Genomic DNA, 20,461 nt, shown 5'->3' on the forward strand with positions numbered 1-20,461 from the left:
TACCTATTTATCTACTTCCACTTTGATGTGCTTTCAAACTGCTAGGTTGGCAGGAGCAGGGACCGAGCAACGGGAGCTCACCCCGTCGCGGGGATTCGAACTGCCAACCTTCTGATTGGCAAGTCCTAGGCTCTGTGGTTGAACCCACAGCGCCATCCGCGTCCCTTCACAGACCTTATGCAAGCTTAAAATCCACCACCTAAAAAGTGCTGACATTGTTAGACACATGGAAGTCAGAGATATGGGATATCTACTAGTCTATCATCTACCCACCCCTTCCTTAAATGCTACATTAATAGATCTTGTATTTGAAGATAGTTTTAAAGAGGAGCAGCTTCTAACCATGGTTTGTTCCTATTTTGAAGAACCTCAATATGCACCCAAGGTCATCAGAACAACAGTGACAAAACTTTAAACAGGATCCACTACCCCAATGAAATGTTGGTCCCCACTTTTTGAGATTTATGGCCAGCTGTCACAAATCCTTCCCAAGCCTTTCAATTTCTTCCAAGAGAAAATCAACATCTGATTTCTTGGTTGCTGGGTTAGAGAAGACCATTCTGAAAAAATTCACATGGTTCCCGTGAGGCTGATAGCTAACCATTGTAGTACCTTCTTCTATCATCCTCGCTTTTATCTTTGGAGCAACCTAGACATGGATACATATAAAAAAGTTGCAATTATGTTCTGGAATAATTTAGGGACTAGTTCCATGAATAGACAGTAGCAATGGTCTGGATGTGTAGCAGAGTAGTTACGGTACTGTAATGTTTGGTTGTAAAGAAAGGATGGAACTCATTGGACATGTGAAAGAAGAAGAAGAGTTTGGATTTGATATCCCACTTTATCACTACCCAAAGGAGTCTCAAAGCGGCTAACATTCTCCTTTCCCTTCCTCCCCCACAACAAATACTTTGTGAGGTGAGTGAGGCTGAGAGACTTCAAAGAAGTGTGACTAGCCCAAGGTCACCCAGCAGCTGCATGTGGAGGAGCGGAGACACGAACCCGGTTCCCCAGATTACGAGTCCACCGCTCTTAACCACTACACCACACTGGCTCACCCAGAAGAAGAGATTTATCAGGTGCTTTTAATATTTGGCAGGCATCCTCTCTAAATTCAGTATACCTGAAGGAGCATCTCCACCACCACCATTCAGCCCGGACACTGAGATCCAGCGCCGAGGGCCTTCTAGCTGTTCCCTCACTGCAAGAAGTGAGGTTACAGGGAACCAGGCAGAGGACCTTCTCAGTAGTGGCGCCTGCCCTGTGAAACACCCTCCCATCAGATGTCAAGGAAATAAACAACTATCCTACTTTTAAAAGACATCTGAAGGCAGCCCTGTTCAGGGAAGTTTTTAATGTTTAATGCTGTATTGTGTTTTTAATATTCGATTAGGAGCTGCCCAGAGTGGCTGGGGGAACCCAGCCAGATGGGAGATGGGTGGGTTATAAACTTCTTCTTCTTCTTCTTCTTCTTCTTCTTCTTCTTCTTATTATTATTATTATTATTATTATTATTATTATTATTATTATTATTTTGTTTTAGATGACAGCTGAACAATTTTTTCAGCAAACTTACACCCACGTGTAATCTATTGAACTATTTTTGTTTCCAAAGTTTTACTGGTTTCTCAATGCTTTGAACAATGCTTTGGACAATAGCTATTTTTATGTATATGTGGGTTTTTGCTGTGTTTTAGGTACAATTTTACTACGTATGCCTCTTAAGAGAGCTCTTTGATTCAGCAGTTTATAAATTTCTCTAAATAAAATAAATGCAGGTATTGGAAACAAATGCAAAGAAAGGGCTTACATTATGAGACAATTATGAACAGCCCTTTTAAAAGGGTATCTAGTCACTGGTGCTGTAGTATGATTGGCTAAAACTTCCAAAGATGTAATAAGCACAACAGCTAGGATACTCTCAGGACTAAGCCATGGGCAGCTACAGGAGGGAACCAGTCTCTAGGAATCAGCATCCAAGAGTTTCAGGGTTGAAGAATGCACCAAAACACATTTAAATATGTGTTTTAAGAGAACTGTGCCTTAATATTCCTGAGACGCTTTCCCCCTAAAATTGCAGATTGACATGGAAATGCAACAGAATGGAATTATATATTTAAAAAATATGCAAAACTGCCACAGACCATCCCTAGTTCTGGTGTGTAGATGAAAGAAATTGGGGTCTGGAACAGATCTTCACAACAACAGCATTGGTGTTCCTATTTCTGTACACACTTTCCATGACTGACAAAAAGGTTTGCATGAGAAATTCTACCTGATGTAGTCTTTTTTCTCTCTCTGGTCCCTTTGGGATCTTTCGAAGGCTGGGTGGGATGTACCAGAAACACACATTGGTGAGTTCAGGCTTAGACAAACAAAATAAAATACAAATTACAAAATGCCAATGTCTATCTTCAACAAATGTTTCCATTTATTAAACCCACCTGGGAAGATTCTAAACTTCGCAATTCCTTTTCAGCAACTTCTCTAGTGCAATTCACTCACAAATGCTTACTGTGTGCGAATGTGAAGCAAACCTAAGCCCAATGATTCTCCCTGAGCTTTTAATATATAAAATATTTCAAAAAGATTCCAGAATCTGAAGGAGAGAATCTTGGTTTTCACAATTTCCTTGCACAAAATTAACATGGAAGCCAATGTTTAGTAAGACTCCAAATATATAAAAAGTCCCGGAGATGTTTCATAATCTAGCTGGCAGTTGCAAAACGATCATTACTCAAAAAAAGTCCTACAACAGTCAGTTGTATGTTACTGTGAAATCTAAATTCATCCCAGTATGATATAAGCCTGGTCTCTGGGAAAGAGCTGGCTTTAAAAAGTGAAAATAAATCATTTAAATGTACCAAAACCCCAAGTGAGATGACTATTGAGAAGCCAGATTTATTAGCAAATATGTCACACAAATAGTTCGATAAAATCAGTTTGTCAAATGACAACTGTCAGCACTCTCAGTACAATGTCTAAAAAGTCCAAATTCTAATTTATACAAAAGTATAGTCCACCTTTTCTTCAATGTGGAGTATGTAGATCTCTCTGTTTTATCCTCACCACAACCTTGTGAGGTAGCTTAGGCTGAGAGTGAGTGACGGGCCCAAGATCGCCCAAATTCAGTCATGAATAAGGTCTCAGCCAAGAATAAACTCAACCAAGACATGTATTTCAGCTGAATTTGTGGGTCCGAGCATGAAATGCGTTGACATTCAAGGCTCACAGGGGAAACTGGTAGTTTCTATTGACAAAGAAAGCAGATGGTACCTTGGACAGCTCCTAGAGGCCCTACTAAGGCTGCTACAATAGACACCACCTCTGCAAGGAGCTAGAACCCAATGAAGCTCAATGAAGCTTTATGTACAGGATAACCAGTGATAAAGCTCTGCCTCCCTGGAGGAGCTGGCTGGCTGGATAAAAAGGCCCTCAACTTATCATCTTTTAGCCCTTGACTTCTGCTAGAGAGACAGAGATAACACAGGAGATTCATCCTTTGAATAAGTTTCTCCCATCAAGGAAGTGGCTTGAACCTCATCCACATCAGAGTCTTCTTCTACGAACTGCAAGGGTTGTGGGTTACGGCAAGCTGAATTCACTGCAGCCCTAATTTGGTGTTGAATTTGTCATACTTGAAGTCTAACTTTCAGACATTGGGTTGCAAACAGTGGTGGCTTTGTGCCGTTGGAAGTGTTTCCACTTGCCTCAAAGCAAGAGACCATATTTTCACCACTGCCCTGTTCCAATTGCAGCCCTGGATGCTCTGTTTTGCACTGTCCCCCCAGACCTCAGGAGAAGCTTTTGAGGGTTGGAGACATGCATTGGGCTGGAGGGATTGGCAACCATCAGTCCTTGTGAAAGCACTTGCAGAAGCTAGTGCAAAATCTCCATTGGATACAATCCAATATACTGAAAGGACGGACAGTTTTCATTCGACAGACGGATTTCATTGAACTGCTTCTGTGATATATTGATTAATAAATGATTCCTGGTGTCCAATCTTGGCCAGTTACAGTCATCACACTTAGGACACTGGTGAATCTAAGTGATTTATTTTCACCTTTAAAGGTGTCTCTTTTCCCCAGACTAGGCTTACATCAAACTGAGAGGAAACAGGGTTTCAGCATAGCATGTCTGGGCACAAATGAAACTCATGCAGCAACATCCCATAAGAACCACACATATTTGGTGGCAAAGCGCATCCTCTTCTCACAGTATATTTACATTATATATTTTACACCAGCCGGCTAGAATCATAAAGGCTCTCTGTTACTTTTAATATCTCTTTGGTTCTTACTGAGCATCATTTCCTAGCCTGGTTTTTTCTCTCTCTGGGATATTGTGTAAAAGTGATGATAGCTCCTTCAGATACTCGCATCTTTATTAAGCATTTTATGCATTACTAGCTCAGGGAAATCAGTGAGGTTACCTGTGGTTCATATCTATACACAGTACAAGTATCTGCATACATTGCAGAAGAAAACTTGCTGGAAGTATTTTATTGATCATCACAATCCTACACCAGCTGAAGCAACAATCTGTGGCTCATAGACCTTAAAAAAAAACTGAGAAGCTTTGCATCTAATTTACTTATTTTGCCTAATTTATTTGGCTTCTACTTATCATAGGTGTGCCGTGTGACGCATTCCCACTTCATAGATCACTGGAAATTCTACTGAGTTTCATATAGCCTGGAAATATCCATTTTTCCCTTTTTTTTCAAAAATGAAAACAGCTCAACATTTGATTACATTAACTCAGACCAATTTTTGTGATTTTTTAAAACCCCTATGTTTTTGTAGATCAGGAGTGGGGAATCTGTGGCCCTCTGGATATTGTTAGACTGCTAGGGTTGCCATATTTTGAAAAGCAAAAAAGAGGACACATTTGCCGACTTCTGCTTTTAACTATGGATCTCTATGATGACTCTCATCATGGAAAAGAGGATGTGTCCTGGAAAAAAGAGGACATATGGCAACCCTATTAGACTCCAACACCCACCAGCCTCATCCAACATGACCAATGGTCAGGGAAAGTGGCAGTTGTAGCCCAACACCTGGAGGATCACAGGTTTCCAATCCATTGATTGATTGATTGATTGATTGATAGCACAGAGACATCAATCATCACTTATCCATTTTGCCAAAAACCCAACAAGATGTGCAAAGTTTAAATATACTTTTTGAAACAATCACTTGAATGGAATTGCCTCATACACAGAGTCATGTACATGGCCAGATGAGTGGACCTTAGTAAACAAAATGGCTCTGGAAAACAGGAAACAGATGTAGCTCGAGGAGCACATGCCACAAGCTAGAGGCAGTCACTCCTATTGGATTGTGTGTTAGTCTGTTTGTTTATTAGTAATAATTAAATTTGTATACCACTCTTCATCCATAGATCTCGGTGCGGTTCACAACATAAAATATAAAAATAAAGGGGAAAATAAGCCAATAATCCCCCCGCCCTCCCACAACACATTTTAAAGGGCATCAGAAGTTAATCAGCCAAAGGCCTGGTTGAAAAGGAACATTTTTGCATGACACCAAAAGTGTGTAAGGAAGGTGCCAGGTGAGCCTTCTTAGGGAGAGCATTCCACAAATGGGGAACCACTGCAGAAAAGGCCCGTTCTCATGTTGACACCCTCCTGACCTCTCATGGAGGAGGCACACCAAGAAGGGCATCAAAAGATGATCTCAGGGTCTGGGTAGGTTCAGAGAGAGAAAGAGAGAGAGAGAGAGAGAGGATCCTGAGCCTAACCGAACCAATCCATAAACAAAAGCTGAGCTTCTGTGGCAATTTATACCCTGGGATTTCAAATGGATCTCTCATTTTGAAAACAGGACTTCTGTAGTATCTGGGACCTGCTGTTTTTAGAGGCAGGATGCCAGGATCAATGCGTAATCCAGTACTACTCTCCTTGTTCAATGCTTACCTCGGCATCAAACACAAGCTCATAGTTCTTTCTTGTCTTCAGTTCCTTGTAAAGGTATTCTGCAAGTTCTAGAAATCTGTTGATAAGCGTTTCAAATCCTCGCGTGCCCTGTAAGATATCAGTGGAGGGAAAGAGACAAAGTGAGAGAGTTCACTTTGCATCTAGACTGTGTCATACTATTTAAAGGATGGAAAGGCCAGTAAATCTAGCCTCCTGGCCACTCACAGGTTAGCCGACAAAAACCAAGTGTCAGTAGGGTACAAGTATAGCAGAAATCCGGAACAAACCTGCAGCCCTTCAGATGTTGCTGGACTCCAGCTCCTATTGGCCCTAGTCAGCATGCCCAATGGTCAAGAATTGTAGGAATTGTAGTCCAGGTACATTTGGAGGGCTACAGGCTCCCCATCTCTGAATTAGACAATATGTGCACAGCCTACAGGGAAGAGCTGAAACTCAAAGGTAGTGCAACTGCTTTGCATGCAGAAGGTCCCACGTTCATCTCTGGCATCTCTAGGTGGTGCTGTCTTAAGCCCTGGAGAGCCACCTCCAGCCAAGTGTAGACATTAGTGAGCTTGATGGACCAAGCCTCTGCATGAGGTCACAGAATCATAGAATTGTAGACTTGGAAAGGGTCCCAAGGATGATCTAGTGCAATCCCATGTGGCGCAGGAATCACAACTAAAGAATCCCTGACAGATGGCCATCCAACCTCTGTTTAAAAACTTGCAATGAAGGAGTTTACCACTTTCCGAGGTAGTCCATTCCACGGCTGGAAGTCCTTCCTAATGTTTAGTAATATCCAAATGCAACCTGATGACCAAGTACAACAATGCAATGTCAATATAAACTCTGTATATAATCTATACAGAACATTGAACAATATGAAATATATGAAATGTGCACTCTCTGCAAAACCAAATAAACAGAAATCTTCTAAATCTCTGAAAGTCACAAAATATGCACTCTTGATGGATTCTCTTGAAAACATAGAGAGAGAAGCAATGGGTCATATTCTTATCTGGTGAAAACAAGGCATAAATCTTTGTTTTATGAGGTCCAATGCTGCCAAAGTGGTCCACAAACAGACGTAGTGAACAGTGATTCTGGATATACCCACTGTTTCATGGAATTCTTCTTCAGCACAGCAGAAGAATACAGAAATGCTTCATAAACCCATCTATATGGTGAATGGAATTGTATAACAACAATTGCTATGGATCAGTGGTCATAAAATTATGTAACCACTCTATATGGTTGCTTCTCTCAGAGACTTGCATAGCCCATAAAGACTTTCAAAGACCTATAAGACTTATGTTTATTTGGTTTTATGTTTTCAAGAGAATCCATCAAGAGTGCATATTTTGTGTCTTTCAGAGATTTAGAAGATTTCTGTTTATTTGGTTTTGCAGAGAGTGCATATTTCATATATTTCATATATTTCATATATTTCATATTGTTCAATGTTCTGTATAGATTATAAAGAGAATATAAAGAGTTTATATTGACATCACATTGCTGTACTTGGTCATCGTGTTGCCTTTGGATATTACTGATATTTGTTTGCAACACAGGGGTTTAATTGTTTGGTTTCTTCCTAAGGTTTAGCCAGAATCTCCTTTCTTGTAATTTGAATCCACTGCTTCAGTTTCTACCCTCTGGAGCAGAAGAAAACATGTCCTTTGGAATATCCCTCAGAAACTAATGCATCACTCTGTGGCAGATGTTCCTCAGAAGTGCTATTTTTCTACAAAAAGAGATGCCAGAACTCACCACGAACACCTCCCTTGTTCTCTTAGAATGGCAATGGTGCCCACCTAAGAGGTGCCAGAACTGAGTTTGAGTGAGTTCCAGCTGAAAAAAAGCCCTGGGTGCATCAATATAGAAGAGTTTTGTGGGTTTGGCAACCTCACTTTACCTGCAGTTCCCCTGCTCTCCCATCCTCTCCCTCCCTTCCATGGCTTCAGATTCATCTTTTCATGATGAACGTCATTGTTATGCAATATATCTCAGCGACTTCCTCCCACGTGGGATTCTGATCCCTGCAAGATGTTCCCTACCTTAGCTCTCCACATTAGCCACAGCTTGAATATGTCAACATGCCGGCCACACTGGATTGCCTTGTCCCCAGTGTCGTAAGCTGTGTCATACTGTTTGTCTGGTTGGAAGAGATATCCGGCACAGAGCTGATTACAGGCTTGGAGAAGACCCTAGCGGAGGGATAGAACTGTTAAGATAATGCTGCATTTGAAATCACATTTGAAACTATTCAGTGACAGGAAGTAAACATACTTTATGACATTTTAATGATTTTGTAGAACCTGCTCTGAGATATTTGCCTGAACATGATATGCATGTGTACAGGGAACATAAAAAAGAACTCTGCTGGAACAGGTCTCTCTAATCACATCTGGCCTGGCATCCTGATCTCCACAATTGTCAGCCAGATGGCTAAGGGAAGCCCACAAGCTGGGCATGATGACAATGGTCATGTTTTAGCCCCATTGAAATAAATGGCATAACTTAGTCACAATTAACTTAGATACAACTGATTTCAGTGGAGCTACAGCATGAGACTCTACCAGTGAGATCACCTTTCCCCATATATGCCCACTCAGTCTGTGGATCTGGCACTGTTGCAGATGCAGATAATACTCTGGATTTGTAAGAAATTGATCTTCTACACTCACAATCTGGAACTCCCTATTGACATCAAGCAGGTGTCTTCACTGCACTCCTTTCCATACCTGCTTTAGACATGCCTCCCCCAGATGTGCAGAATGTTTACATGTGTTTTAATATCTATATTTAGCTTATCACTGATTTCAGCGATGATTTCAGCGCTTTAAATAGCTGTTTTAACTATAGTCGAATGAAATCGCAGGCAGGATTCGAGACAAAAGCAGTGGAAGAAAAATGATACGGTCACGATACGTAGAGAAACTTTTTGTAATCGATCAAGATATAATGCAGCAGAAAAGGTTTGAGTAAAAACATGGTAGAGAGGGGGTGCGAAGTCAATTTATGAAACAATGTAATTACTTGATATGAAGATTATTGTGAAAATGTTGCAAAAATTTGATAAAAAATTGTATTGCAAAAAAATCAGCTGCTTCCAATGAGCAGCGTTTGCGGCCTGATGTGCCGCCTCCTCTTCCCCCAAATACAACACAGCATCTTAGCTGTTTTCCCCCGTCCCCCTCAGCCTTTGTGGAGGCTCACAAGTTCCTGTCAAACCTGCCCATTCAAATGGGCCAATCCACAGTGGCCTCGGGGGCGGGGCATGGGAAGCAGACCTGCGGGAGGCAGGCTTCCGTTGAATCTATCCCCCCCATCTATTTGCTCGGCCGATCCGTCAGCGCAGCATCCAGTTGGCCAAGGCCATCAGGACCACCACAATCTGTTTTTATATATATACTTTTATTGTCTTATCCCTTTTGTAGACCACTTTGAGCAGGCATCCACAACCTGCGGCCCTCCAGATGTTTTGGCCTACAACTCCCATGATCCCTAGCTAACAGGACCAGTGGTCAGGGATGATGGGAATTGTAGTCCAAAACTTCTGGATGGCTGAAGGTTGGGGATGCCTTACTTTGAGGTTTATGGTTTTTTAACAATCAAGTAGTATATAAATATTATTAAATAAGAATGACTGAGTTAGTCTGGATACAACCCAAGTATTCTTCTTCATCATCATCATCATATTTGTATCCCGCCCATCCGGCTGGGTTGCCCCAGCCAGTGTGTTCCTATCAAAGAGATCAACTCAAACAGTCTCGGTACAACTTGTGACCCACCAAGCTGAATGCAGTCTACTCCCACATATTATGGCCTGCTGGATACTTCAAAATCCTTGCCTCTGCACACAGCCAGCATCTAGCAGGCTAAACTACATAGCTGATGGACTGCATTCAGCTTGGCATGTCACACATTGTTATGTTTACATCGCCTGCAGATATATAGCCTAGCACAGCCTTCCTCAATCTGGTGCTCTCCAGATGCGGACAACTAAATGCACTTACAACCCAGTCATACGCATGTTTTCTCCAAATCAAGTCCTACCAGGTGCAATAGGAGTCACATCCTAGCATCAGATAGCAAATCTAGTCATGCTTGTGTGGAATTTAGCTCCTTCTTAAAGAAGCAGCATTGAAAACTGGTCTGGGATCCTGTGTCTTCCCTGAGATAGTGAGCTCTGTCCATGGTAGGAAAGGGGTGGGTGTTACCTTCTCACGGACTAAGAAAGCAGAGCACTGCAGCGGAACTCCCATCAGCTTGTGAGGATTCCACGTGACAGAATTAGCCCTAGGTAAAGAAGAAAATTAAAAGATAATGAATATGCCAGGTTTGAAATGGGTCGTATACTCTGAAGCATATAAACGCACACATAAATATTAGTTGGAAGCATTAGCGATGAAGTCACCGACCTAATAATACTTTATAGAGATGTTCATATCAGCAACTTTGATCCACAAGGTTTATCATCAAAGCAACTTGACAGGAGAATGGGGAGCGGGAGGTGGGGGAAGCAAAACGAAAAGTCAGCAGGACTTTCGAGAGAATGGGGACGCAGCATTTGATGCTGCAAAAAAAAATTGTATGAAATTATGCCAACAGGGAACAGAGTGCAAATAAATTTGCAGGTCTCTTACATCAGGGGAGGAGGGGTCTTGTTCAGCCAACTTTTTTGGGAAGGGTGCATAGCAGTGGGGCAAAGGGAGGCAAAAGGTGGACAGGGGAACAGGTGGAACTCTTTGTAGAAGATGTGTCAGGGACTGGCTGGATGAGGAAGCCACCTGGCCAAGAGCCCCCCATGGAAAGTGCAGAGGGAAAGGGTTTGGACCCAGAATCCTGGTGGTGGGGAACCAGCCACACCACAGAGGAAGGGAAGAGCTGGGAAGTACAGGAGGCTGGGAGCTTGGAGGATGATGAAGAGGAGGAAACAGGACAGGAACAGGAATCAGACTTGGCGGGTCCACCACGAAGCTACTCTGACACCTTCTCTAACAGCCTGTAGCCACCCCCCCACTGCCAAAACAAGACGTCTGCTGCATACCACAGAACACAGAGCCAGGCAGACACAGAGAAGGTCCCCTGGGGCTCACCGTAGATGGAGGAAGGGGCCTGACACAGAAGGAGTAAGAGTGGAGGGGGAGTTACAAGCCAATCCGGGCAACTGCTTCATCTAGGCAGGAGCAATCCTTAGAAATCTCCATGTGCTCTTTGTTCTGCTTTCTTAATAAAGAAACTAACTGTACGTTAGCTAGTGTTTCACTCTCTTTCTCTGATCTGCGAACGACCTGCTCTCCTTGCTGGCTCCATGACAAGAGGCTACATTCCAGCCATGTCAAAGTCAAAGGATTCTAGACATACACATGCACACTCCTTCCTTCCAGATTTGTCATTGTTGTTGTTTAGTCATTTAGTCGTGTCCGACTCTTCATGACCCCATGGACCAGAGCACGCCAGGCACTCCTGTCTTCCACTGCCTCCCGTAGTTTGGTCAAACTCATGCTGGTAGCTTCGAGAACACTGTCCAACCATCTCGTCCTCTGTCGTCCCCTTCTCCTTGTGCCCTCAATCTTTCCCAACATCAGGGTCTTTTCCAGGGACCATCCAGATTAAGTCTGTGGTATTCAAGGACACATTGTAGCTGGACACAAGCACTCCAGATTGGTCCTGGGGGGGCGTAGGGAGGGCTGTGGCCTTGGAAGGGTCTCGGGGGCCAGAGAGGGCCACATTCAGCCCCCAGGCCTGAGGCTCCTCACCCCTGTCTTACATAATATAAAACTTGGTACTGCTCTAGATTTATTTTCCTTTTCCCCTCAAACTCAGTGCAACAACTCGCTTCCACTCCTACTATGAGTCACTATTACTATGGTGACAGGCCTTACAGTCTGCACTTCAGCAAGAGGTCTGAAGCGAGGAGAAAGACTGGCTAATACGTTGATCTCACTGCAGCATCCCCTTAAAGAACATAATGGGATTACCTTTCAATGCCACTCAGTTTGTGGGAATGTCTTCTCGACAGAAGCAGGCCGCCTCCCCATGCTGCCTATCAGAAACGAAACACACGCTTATCTTACTGGGAGAATGCCACCGTTCACCAACACCGTTTATTAAAATTTTGCCTTCAACTCATCATAAGTACATTTCGTAATGGAATAAGAATCCAATCTACAGACAATCCTATAGACATTCTGAACTTAGTTGCTATACTACTGATCTCTTTGCTTGGAAGATTTTGTTATTATTATTATTTATGATTTTCAATTTTATACATTTCAATAATTTTACAATCATTTAACATTTCAAAACTCGACTTCCAGGAGCAAGATGGAACAGATAGCCAACAACCACCTTACATCCACATGCATCCAGAGGTTATACTTCTCGCAGATGTCAGCTATGTGAACGAGTGGATCGAAAGCTCCATACACAGTTGTCCCAGCTGTGGCACTCACATACAATGGTACTTTGCCCTGAAAACAAATTCAAGATGGCAGCCTGTATTAGTGCACATGCAACAAGGACTTGTCCTTTGTTGTAACCTAGGTTGCCATACATCCAGAATTTCCCGGACATACCGGGAACACTGCTGTCAGAAATGTCCTTTTTGCGATTTGGCTCAACAGCTGTCAGGGACTGGGCAGAGGAGGAGGACTGGTGGAGACCGCCTCCCCATCCTGACCCTTCCAGGGAAGCGGAAGAGAGTATAGACTTACAACAGGGGGTTGAGGAAGGCAGCAGCTCAGAGGCAGATGAGGGGGGAAGTTAGGAAATCATGGTCGAGCCAGAGCAGCAGCTGGCTGACATATTGACACTAGAAAGCATTCCAGACCCACCTCTCTCAGAACCTGGCGGGCCTTAAAAGTAGGAGAGCAAAGACCTTGAAGAAAGAGGACACTTACCGGCACCCGTAGAGAAGGTGATAAGGTTGACGAATGAGGAAGTGGGAGAGATGCGGGATATAGAGTGGAGAAAGGAAATGTGGTTCTGTGAATCAGCCCCAAAGTCACCCATAAAGTTGATTATTTGATTGGTACAGGGTTGTGAATATCTATCTATTGGCCTCAACTTGATGGGGTACAAACTGGCAAACCAATCTAAAACTTTTCCCCAATAGTAAAAGTTAATATATCCCCCAAATAAAATTATTCATTACCTGTTATGGAGATCCATCTTGACAGGGCTGAGATGCAGTCTGACTGTTAACTGCTTTTGACTTTACCAAGACTTAAAGCATATCCCCTTTGTGACATCACACATGACATCAGAATGGCATGTTTGCCTTCAACTTAGACTATCTCCATGACAACAGCAATGGCCAGTAAACTTCTGCAGCCAAGTAACCATCAGCCTGACTACCCAGTTGCTTCTATCTAGACTATTGGATGTTCATTTTTTGATCTCATAATCAAAGCCTGAAGAAGAGCTGTGTATAATCTGAAAAGCTGCTTCCACTGTTAAAGAAAACTAATTTTCAGGGACTGGGCAGAGGAGGAATGGTGGAGACCTCCTCCCCATCCTGACCCTTCCAGAACCCATCTCCCAGAACCCAGCAAGCCTTAAAAGTAGGAGGCCAAAGAGCTCAAAGACAGAGGGAACTTAGAGGCACCCGTAGAGGAGGTGATGATGATGACGAATGAGGAAATGGGAGAGAAGGGGGTGGAGCTTCCCTCAGGACAATGCCATGATCCAAGAGGCTGGGTTCTATAGCCTCTCTGTGTAATTATTGAATAAAAAAGGATGGTAAGAAACATTCCCTTGTCTTTATACCTTCCTGGGCAACTAGCTAGGAGGTCAAAACTTTAAAAAGTTCAACAACTCTGCCCAAAGAAAGCTCAACTTTTGTGAAACATCATAATCCTTTGCTGCAGAGCATAGTAAGATTCATTCCTTTTCTTGACAAGCATCACTGTAGGATATAGCGGCAATGCGATATATCGCAAAGGCATTTTGCCTATATTCTGGAAAAATGAATTGATGCATCACAGGTGGGAGAATCTATTCTTTTTTCCTTCTTTGTCTCGTGTGCACAATCATCATCATCGATTGTCAGCCTACAGATCAGAACTCTTGGGTTTCCTTTCTCTTTGTCCAGCTCATACGTTCTTCAACACTTGAAATATTTTAAAAATTGGGAGGCATTTCAACTTGCTACTATGACAAAAGTAGCAGGGAAAACCCTGTTGCACTGGTGGAAGTTTGTGCGCAGGCTTCCACTAGCGAGACTCTCTAGTCCAGTGGTTCTCAACCTGTGGATCCCCAGATGTTGTTGGACTACAACTCCCATCATCCCTGAGCTCTGGCCTTGCTAGCTAGGGGTGGTGGGAGTTGTAGTCCAACAACATCTGGGGCCCCACAGGTTGAGAAAGGCTGCTCTAGTCGTTGCTTGAGACTGCTTCATATGGCATATTTTTAATACCATAAAAAGGATACCAGTACCAATGCCAGGTTTTGATATTGGTCTCCAGAGGTGGCGACTCCTACTCCCGAGAGGAAGGACCATTGGCTATACAGGCTGGGGCTGATGGGAGTTGGATTCTGGTAACATCTGGAGGACCATAAGCTCCCTAGCCCTGTCCTCCTCCTTCACCATCATCCCTTTCACTTTGCAAAGGACAAAGAGGAGGAGGAGATGAGGAGCAGCCACCAAGTCATCCTCAACCACCTGCTAACTTGCCTGGGGGGAGGGAGCTAGAGACCCCTCTGACTAGTTCCAAATAACCTGCCAAAGTCCAATTTAGCTCAATAGGGATATCACAAACATACAATTAAATTCCAGCAGAGTAGCTATAGAACAAGGACCTGAAAGGTTACATGAAGGTGATGGAAGCCAAACCTGTTTTTTAACTTGGATAATGTTTTCCTCCAGTTCAGATGGAATCATCTTCCCCCTGTTAAGAACAAAGCAGCAGTACTTGCTAAATATTACTCATTGTGCATCCTTCCAAATGCATAACCATTAAGGGCACCATCCGTTTCCCCCAGCAAGCTAAAGTTTTGCATAGTGGAAGAAACCCCCATAAGACTCAATGCACCACTTCAGAGAGGAACAGGACGTTTGGCTCTACATTGGGAGTGTGCAATAGTTCTCCCCCCACCCCCAGTTTTGTAATTTGGGCTGGCACCTGAAATCCACATGGCACCTAACAGAACCTCCTTTTCATGTCTGGTATTTTATCTCACATTCCATCTGGAGACTGTGGTCACACCCACACCAAACATTAAAGCATACAGCTTCCCCCACAGAATGCTAGGAATTGTAGCTGTGCAGAAGCCATGAACTTTAAATGTGCTTGAAATGTTTGCTGTGGACGTGAGCTGTGACCCAAGTGCAGATGCCATGACTTCACTACCAGCAGTGTTTCCTGGTCTTGTCCATTCTGTTCTGGAGAACTGAAAAGCCCCAATGTTATTTTGTGACATTTTGATTGACCTGCTAAAAGTATTCTCCTGATATGGATTTTGGAATTTTTCTACAATTCGTTCATTTCCGTTCATTTTTTCCCATTGTTTTTTTCCTTACATAAACCATTAACTGTTGCTGTAGCGACAGAGCTGATTTGGGCAGCTATCGCCTGATGTCTGCCACTTTTCGAGGTGGTCACCATTGTATTTTCCCAGAATGCTTTGAAATGATGCAATGCCCAGTGAATTTGGGGGAGGCAGCCACCAAATGGAGTTCTGGTGCTAAACAAGATGTTAAGCTTCCCATCTTTAAATGGTTTTTAGCCAAGTAGCCCAAAAGAGACAGGAGGTCTGAGAAATTATTATCAGACCTGTGAAAAACATGACTGTTGGATGCACAAGCCATTGCGAAATGAAGCCAATTGCTTAGGGAGACCAGGATTTCAAAAGTTGATTGACATCCAGGGGTAATTTCAAAAGCCGGCACTTTTTAGGCAAGTCAATTGAAAAATCAACAACCTTGGGGTTTGTCATAAAGAAGCTTAACAATTTTTGTGGTTTCCTTAAAAAAGCTCAGCAACTTTCAGGGTGTCCTGGTTTTTACTTATTGAAATATGGCGACTAAATGGGAAGTTCACTGAATGATGTGCAATTAAGATATTATTTCAGATATTATGCCTAAAATACAGAAAACATTATTCAGTTTGGCATTGCAAAAGCAACACATTTGTTTTTGGGAGAAAGTGTTCCTAATATGTGAATCTAGAATATGAAGAAATAAAAGGTTCACACATCTCTGCAAATGCAAGTAAATTGCTTGAGTGGATATATAAATCATGCACAAAAAGCAGCTGAAGGCCTTACCTTTCATCACACTTGACGACAATAACATTATCCATTCCGATCCCAAGAACCGCTGCAGCTTTCTTTACAGAATAATGGCTCTTAGATAGTAAGGTTGAAAAGGTTAAATAGAGGAAAGATCTCACAACATACATTAGAGCTGAAAGATTGCTCTACGATTGCTTCTATGTTAAAGAAATACAAAGACAGACAAGACAGGGATTTAAGCCCTTGTCGTCTGTTGACATCTAGGGGAGTACAATTCAACTAAAATACTACTTAAATCATTGTTTTGAGGAGAAGAGTGAACATCATACACGGTGAAACTGCCCATTCCTGTGTTTGCTGGTTTCAGAGTAACCATTCCAAAACATATATCATCTCTAATACTGTTTTGTTGCTCAGAGGGAGGTATTGCCACCAGCTCATAAGGCATCCTTGAGATTTCTCTGATTACCAACCATTATTTTATGAAATTGACAATGGTCACAGCCCAGTTAAGGCCAGCAATGAGCTATGACTAAGCTCCATTGAAATCAATGGGTGAAGATAAAATCTGATATTTGAAAACTTTCCACCCGGTTTTGCAAGTGAAACAAGGCATAAACTTGAGCTCTTTTGGTCACAATGTGGGAACCAGGCAAATCTTTACAGAGTATACACAATCTTTAATTGAAACTTGAAGAATCAGGTTGTTTGTTTTCCCCCCAGAGTTCAGCCATGGAAATGAATAGAGATGTTTGAATTAGGGCTGGAATGAAATGGCCCCCCAATTTACCATCAATTGGTGGCAAATCTGGAGTACCCATTTTGCATGCACGCATAAAATGTTTGTTGCAAAGTGATTGATTTTGGTTAGATTTGACTTAGGGTGGCGGTTCTCGCAAGACAAGCATAGCAGCAGCGCATGATTTTACACACACACACATACACACACAGCTTAAACAACAAGAAAAGAGAAGAAGCTTACAAAGGTTTATTACTGGTCTTATATAAAGACTTACTAAAATATAACAGGATTATCTTACTAAAGACTTACTAAAATATATACAGGATTATCATTAAAAGGCATCATATCACAGGCAAATAACATCGCATCGACTTTATTGCAAGTGCATACTCACATGTTCAGAAACAAAGAGTATGATGTCAGGGATGGCTGCCATGCCTTTGGTTTTAATCTCAGGATAGTGTTTATAGCGGGCAACTAGAACACTGTAGAGGTTTGATATGCTGCCCCCTGGAAGACAAAGAAAGAAATTAAGCATCTGCTTGAATAGCTTAGTCTCCTTGGGAATGAATAGTACAACATAACACATGGGTAGGCAAACTAAGGCCCGGGGGCCGGATCCAGCCCAATCGCCTTCTAAATCCGACCCATGGACGGTCCAAGAATCAGCGTGTTTTTACATGAGTAGAATGTGTCCTTTTATTTAAAATGTATCTCTGGGTTATTTGTGGGGCATGGGAATTCATTCATTTCCCCCGCTTCAAAATATAGTCCAGCCCCCCACAAGGTCTGAGGGACGGTGGACTGGCCCCCTTCCGAAAAAGTTTGCTGACCCCTGCCCTAGAGGGATGATTCGTTAAGAACCCTTTCGAGTAAGATGGAGATTAATTCCTATCCGCTAGGAGGAACCTCATTTGGCTTTTTCTCTGAGCTGTGGGTCCCAGGTCCAACATCTTGCTCAGCATCTGTTTGTGGAGTCTGCTGTGCAAAGGGCAGTCCAAAAGAATATGGTCCAGTGAGTCTGGTACTTCCTGACTGCAGGCACACAGGTAGGATTGATAAGGAATTTGCGAGTATCTACCTGTGGTCACTGCGGAGGGGAAAGCATCTAGTCTTGTGAGCATAAAAGCTCTTCATTGGGAAGGAAGTGCTTTGCATATCCTATCATTTTTAATCGCCAATCCTTCTTTTTAAGGACCTCACTCACTCACCAGTTTGGAGCTAATAAGATCCGAGCGTTGTAGTGGCATACAGAAATGTTTGGATGGGTACTTCCATCCAATGTCCTCCTCTTGGGCATGGGAAGTAGAGCAAACAAGGCTGGGAGGAAGCTGGGGTCATTAATCTCTTGCTAAACCATAGTTTTAGGGACACGGGTGGCGCTGTGGGTAAAACCTCAGTGCCTAGGGCTTGCCGATCGCATGGTCGGCGGTTCGAATCCCCGCGGCAGGGTGAGCTCCCGTCGTTCGGTCCCAGCTCCTGCCCACCTAGCAGTTTGAAAGCACTCTTAAGTGCAAGTAGATAAATAGGGACCGCTTTCTAGCGGAAAGGTAAACAGCGTTTCCGTGCACCTGGCTGGTGCCGGCTCGCCAGAGCAGCTTTGTCACGCTGGCCACGTGACCCGGAAGTGTCTCCGGACAGCGCTGGCCCCCGGCCTCTTAAGTGAGATGGGCGCACAACCCTAGAGTCAGACACGACTGGCCCGTACGGGCAGGGGTACCTTTACCTTAAACCATAGTTTAGTGTGATACCTGATCACAGCAAAAGAAAAAAGTCTTTCTCTTTAAAGCTTTGATTTGATAATCTAGCCATACCACTTTCTCGGAGTTCTCTGCCCTCCCCTTAAGAAACATGTTCTTACAGTGATTTTGAGCCAGTATCTATTCATCTTTCTATACACAGTCTATCTTCAAATTAATGTTCACATTTTAAAATGTCAGGAAATGATCCATGTCGGTTCTAGGGTTTGAATAAGACTCATTGGATGAATAATAATTTCTGATCTACTTACCGGGAGAAAATATGCCATCTGCTTCACTTTCCCCCCATCCGATAATTTCTTGCATTTTTCTAAGTATGATCTCCTCCATTACAATGAATACTGGGGCTATTTCATAAGTAAACCTAATTTTTTTTAAAAAAAACCAACAACAAACAAATGGTAGTCAGAAACACAAAATGAACTCATCGGAATGGCTTGATAAAGACAAAGAAAAATCAATACAAATTTCCGCCTCTGTCAAGCAACAGAGAATTGCTCACAGAAACAGGCTTCCACACAGGAAGGGAACATGAATGTATTAAGACACCTGGATTTGCTCATTTGCACCTGTATCTCAAGGTTCATCCTGCTTTGAAGGAATTGGCTGGATGCATGTGTGTGTGTATATATATATATATGAACATTCCCATCTATGAGGAGGTGGTTGTTACTTGGGGTTACTTGTGCACAGGTAGAATTCGATCTGGGGCCTTCACATTTCTTTTTTCATCCCTTCTTTCCTGAAGTACTTTTTCTTACCACCCTCTTTTCCATCTTCTGTGTCAAGGGTGGAGAAACCTATGACAGTGGTGGGTGGAGCCAGAGGCAAAAGTAGGGATGGTTAGAGAGCAAGAAGTGGGCTGGCCCAGAGGCAAAAGTCAGTGGACTTTTGTCTTTGAACTGTAGGCTAGTAAAGGTAAAGGTACCCCTGCCCGTACGGGCCAGTCTTGACAGAGTCTAGGGTTGTGCGCCCATCTCACTCAAGAGGCCAGGGGCCAGCGCTGTCCGCTGCTCTGGCGAGCCAGAGCCGCACACGGAAACGCCGTTTACCTTCCCACCAGAGCGGTCCCTATTTATCTACTTGCACCCAGGGGTGCTTTCGAACTGCTAGGTTGGCAGGCGCTGGGACCGAGCAGCAGGAGCGCACCCTGCCGTGGGGATTCGAACCGCCGACCTTTCGATCAGCAAGCCCTAGGCTCTGAGGCTTTTACCCACAGCGCCACCCGCGTCCCCCACACTGTAGGCTACATCTCAGCAACAAAACATCTCAGCTCCATTCAGCTGAGCAAGGGGCATTATCACATACCAGGTGGTTAAAGCACCAAAGGATGGTACTAAGTAGGACTGATGTAAGACCCTGATGTTGGGAAAGATTGAGGGCACAAGGAGAAGGGGACGACAGAGGACGAGATGGTTGGACAGTGTTCTCAAAGCTACCAACATGAGTTTGACCAAACTGTGGGAGACAGTGAAAGACAGGAGGGCTTGGCGTGCTCTGGTCCATGGGGTCACAAAGAGTCAGACACAACTAAACAACTCAACAACAACAAGTAGGACTAGCAAGGGGGTGTGGCCTGTGGGAAGTTCCTGAGGACTAGGCAGTCCATCCCTCTCCTGAGGTTCACTACTGCTTGTTTAAGATGTTAAATCTGAGTTTAGTTGTTACACTTCAGTTTTAACTTCTATGCTGATGACTGATTCCATGGCATGCAGTGATTTTTTTGGTAGGGGGATAGTTAGGACCAGAGGTGCCAGCTTGCAAGGACGATTG

The 20,461-nt window shown here is 43.3% G+C and overlaps 1 protein-coding gene across 1 annotated transcript in view; it reads right to left on the minus strand.

Moving 5' to 3' along the window:
• Nucleotides 1-396: 396 nt before the first annotated feature.
• LOC128417873 (glutamate decarboxylase 1-like) overlaps nucleotides 397-20,461 on the minus strand; it is a 31,394-nt gene continuing 11,329 nt past the window's right edge. The window contains exons 5-15 of the mRNA XM_053397096.1: nucleotides 18,940-19,052; nucleotides 17,323-17,438; nucleotides 16,220-16,299; nucleotides 14,787-14,841; nucleotides 12,307-12,423; nucleotides 11,932-11,996; nucleotides 10,168-10,246; nucleotides 8,002-8,151; nucleotides 5,945-6,052; nucleotides 2,279-2,368; nucleotides 397-649 (exon numbers count right to left, since the gene is read on the minus strand). Coding sequence (XP_053253071.1) covers nucleotides 476-649; nucleotides 2,279-2,368; nucleotides 5,945-6,052; nucleotides 8,002-8,151; nucleotides 10,168-10,246; nucleotides 11,932-11,996; nucleotides 12,307-12,423; nucleotides 14,787-14,841; nucleotides 16,220-16,299; nucleotides 17,323-17,438; nucleotides 18,940-19,052 — 1,147 coding nt within the window. The 3' untranslated portion in view covers nucleotides 397-475. The remainder of the gene's footprint in view (nucleotides 650-2,278; nucleotides 2,369-5,944; nucleotides 6,053-8,001; nucleotides 8,152-10,167; nucleotides 10,247-11,931; nucleotides 11,997-12,306; nucleotides 12,424-14,786; nucleotides 14,842-16,219; nucleotides 16,300-17,322; nucleotides 17,439-18,939; nucleotides 19,053-20,461) is intronic.

Source organism: Podarcis raffonei, chromosome 7 (assembly GCF_027172205.1).
Source record: "Podarcis raffonei isolate rPodRaf1 chromosome 7, rPodRaf1.pri, whole genome shotgun sequence".
In the NCBI taxonomy this organism is placed as follows: Eukaryota; Metazoa; Chordata; class Lepidosauria; order Squamata; family Lacertidae; genus Podarcis; species Podarcis raffonei.